The sequence below is a fragment of the Centroberyx gerrardi genome, chromosome 17 (genome assembly GCF_048128805.1).
Source record: "Centroberyx gerrardi isolate f3 chromosome 17, fCenGer3.hap1.cur.20231027, whole genome shotgun sequence".
Lineage (NCBI taxonomy): Eukaryota > Metazoa > Chordata > Actinopteri > Beryciformes > Berycidae > Centroberyx > Centroberyx gerrardi.
This window is the reverse complement of record NC_136013.1, coordinates 1,876,469-1,880,007: the sequence shown is the minus strand read 5'-3', so window position 1 is coordinate 1,880,007 and position 3,539 is coordinate 1,876,469. Positions and strand designations below refer to the sequence as shown.

Sequence of the window (3,539 nt, the reverse complement as noted above, 5' to 3'; positions counted from 1 at the left end):
GGCGGAGTGGTTGGAGGATCCAGGCTCCAGCTGTAAGGGAGCGTTCTCCTCCTCCTCCCCGCTGAGCTGCTCTCTCTCCTGGGCTTCGTCTCTCCGCCGGCCCCCTCTCTGCTCCTGGAGCTTTTTTCACCTCCACTATCAACTATCAACTATCAACTACTATCAACGCTCCCCCTGATCTTTGGAAGAGGACGATATATCGAAATTACATCCAAGAACTTCAGGGTGAATACGAAGCTGATGTTTGGTTGAGGTTGAGGGTAAAATTTTCTGAGTGTTTATGAAGCAGATTTTAGGGTTTAGACTGAGGACAATACATTACATTTACATCCAACGACAGTTTCAGTGTGATTTTAGGGTTAGGTGGAGTGTAATATATTGAATTTACATCCAATAACAGTTTCTGAGTGATTATGAAGCAGATTTTAGGGGTTAGGCTGAGGATAATACATTACATTTACATCCAAAAAACAGTTTTGGAGTGATTATGAACCTGATTTTGAGAGTTAGGAAGAGGACAACATGTTGAATTTACATTAAAAAAACTTCCAGAGTGATGATGGAACTGATTTTCAGGTTTGGAAGCGTCCAACATATTGCAATTACATCCAACAACAGTTTCAGAGTGATTATGAAATTGATTACAAGGTCAGAATAAAGGAAATATATTAAGATTTGGTCCTTTGATGAAGACTCAGGTAGTTAAATACGCTTTTTCTTGCATTAGGATCAGCTAAACACTACAAATCGCTGCAGAACAAAATGAGGAAGCCTCTAAAAACTGGTCCAGAATCAGCCTCCCATTTATTCATTTTATTTTTCAGATTTTGGTGTCACATGGGTGTGTTCTACCACATAAGACAATATAACGAGCACCAGAAAGTCACAGGAAGACAGACACAGGAAAGTATTTTGAAAGTGGGTGTAGAAAACTTTACCCCGCCCGCCTGGTGCCCCAAGCAGGTTAAATCAAACGCTAAGAATTATTTATTTGAGCGAGGCGTGGACCAGAATGATGTGAAGGAAAAAATGTATTGGACTGACCTGAAATCCAAGCCAAGGAATAACTGGACTTTATTTTATTTTATTTTATTTTATTTTATGAAAATGGTCTGTTATACTTCCTGACTGTCACTCAAATCCACTTCCTCTTCCTGTTGTACTTCCTGGTTTGATGCTACTTCCTGTTATACATACTGGTTTCCTTCCCTCCTTCCCTCTCTCCCTACCACCTACCTCCTTGTTTTCTTCTTTATTCCTTCCTTCCTTCCTTCTCCCTCCCTTCTTTCCTTCCTTGCCTCTTCTACTCACATCCCTCTCGCAACTTGCTTCCTAATTCCTGTAATATTCTGGGTTGCTGAGCTACCTCACTACTGCTCTGCCACACACACACACACACACACACACACTCGCCAGTTTGCATGGCATCTCACTATCTCACTGTTTCTACGCTGTTAGCTGCAGTTGTGTATAGCCTCTCATAGGATACAACACGATGTTTCACTGTTTGCTGCATTACAGCACAAGTAGCAAGTTACTTCATGAAAATAAGACTCAGTCCAGATTTATAGATCATGTAACTATTTATAATCTATAGCTGTGACTTGGTCGACCTCCTTAGTAAGCTACTGTTACAGTGTCAGCCATGGTAGAAGCCCCTCATCCTGCAGCGGTCCTGTTTCAGCACCACAGGACCCGCCGCAGCCTGCTCTCTGTTAGATGTTGTGTAACTCAATAGGTTTACTGTAACATAAAAGGTGTCTTTTTACGACTGGTGGCCAGATTACCTCTTGGAGCTTCAGGAAAGTGAAAGAAATTGATTTTTTTGGTAACACTTTACTTGAAGTGCATTGTGTCTCTGTATTCTACAAACAGATTATAGAGGCTTTGTGGCTGTGTGACAAATCTCTTAGCAACCACAGCAGGTTCAGTGGAGAACTGGCTGTTAGTTAATAAAGTCTGAAACCAGGCTAGAAAAACAAAGATATCTGAGTCAGCTTGTTGTGGTGTGGCTGTAGATCCATTCAGTAACGTTCTCAGTAAAAGTGAATAGTGTGATAAGGTGGATTTGGTTACTGTGACACAGTAAACTGTCTTGTCTTTAGCCCTAGTCTCTACTCCAAAACACTCTGAGTTGTAGCTTGAGAAGAGTCAGCTCAGTTAACCTGAACAAACTGTTAGCTAGCTAACTAGCCGGCAAACACACTGATGTTAATGTGAACATGCTAACGCTAGCTGCTACTAGCTACGTTAGCTAGTGTGCTAATCAGATGTGTTAACAACAAGACAGTGATGTTAGCTGACCAGATACTATGGTTAGCTAGCTAACAAGCTGACATTATCTAAACACTAAATCAATCAGATTTTTGTGTCTATCATGTTTGGATTATCAGAATTATCATGCACACACAATGTGCTTATAATGCCCATATGATGCCTTATAATGCCTTATGAGGACCACTTCAAGTAAAGTGTTACCAAATTTTCAAACAGTTGGAGGTGGAGTAACATTTTTACAAGTAGTAAAAAAAAACAAACAGGTCTTCCAAGATGGCTGCCACTGTACTGTAAGTTTCTTCCAGTCAGTTATGCCTGATGTGCATTCATCTGTACAATACAGTGCTTGTCTGTTTCTAGAAATTACTGCTGTACAACTGGATGTGGTGAAAATTTGTTGTTAAATAATACAAACAAGTTCTTTATCATCATCACCGGGCACAGAAATCAAGCTACACTGTATTTATAATGTTTGAGAGTCAGAAGTGTTGTCAAAACTGAACTAAGGTGGTAAAAACTTGCTGTTAACAAATGCAAACAAATATAGTCAGTGTTAACAGATGCCAACCATTGCAGACTGACTTAAACTTAAACTGTATTTATCAAAGCTATTATAAAACCGCTTGAGAGGAGCACCAACTCTGCTATCAAACACTGAAGTGACGAAACTTTGTTGTCAACAAACACAAATGTATTCACCGTCACCCGATACAAAGAGTTGAAGAAGTCGTGTTACGCTGTATTTATGAAAGCTAAAACTCCTCAGAAACGTTGGAGAGGAAAACTGTAAATCTGTATTGTCCAGTCAGAAAAGGGATAATGAGGGTTTGGGTTGAATATATTTCTAGTCCTACTACTGAAGTGGAGAATTACTATCAGGCAAACGCTCGTAGACTTTGACGTAGTGGCGTACGACTCCCACATTTCTGGAATCGATTCAGACTTTAATGTGGAAGTCGCCGGAATTGGCTCCAAGATTAAACCGTAGGAAGCGTCATTTTAGACCAAAGCCATGGTAACTCTTTCGGGAGGAAATAACGTAAGGAATCGTAGAAGTACTTTTTATTGTACTTAAGGCTGCTTCTCTCGCATATCTCACAAGTAAGTTTGTCATCTTTAAGTGTAATAAATCACATCATGGGAGGTAGCAATAGTAGACGCACGTAGTTTCTCCGACGGACCAGCGAGAGAGCGCCAGACTACGCACGTAATGCTCGCTCCCTTTCGAAGTGCAGGAACGAACGATTGGTCCGGTCAAGCGG

The 3,539-nt window shown here is 40.7% G+C and overlaps 1 protein-coding gene across 1 annotated transcript in view; it reads left to right on the top strand.

Annotated features, from left to right (window-relative positions):
- Nucleotides 1-36, top strand: part of akap6 (A kinase (PRKA) anchor protein 6) — a 172,839-nt gene extending 172,803 nt beyond the window's left edge. Inside the window, exon 25 of the mRNA XM_078289617.1 lies at nucleotides 1-36. This exon is cut by the window's left edge and continues 9 nt beyond it. Coding sequence (XP_078145743.1) covers nucleotides 1-36 — 36 coding nt within the window.
- The last annotated feature ends 3,503 nt before the right edge of the window (nucleotides 37-3,539 follow it).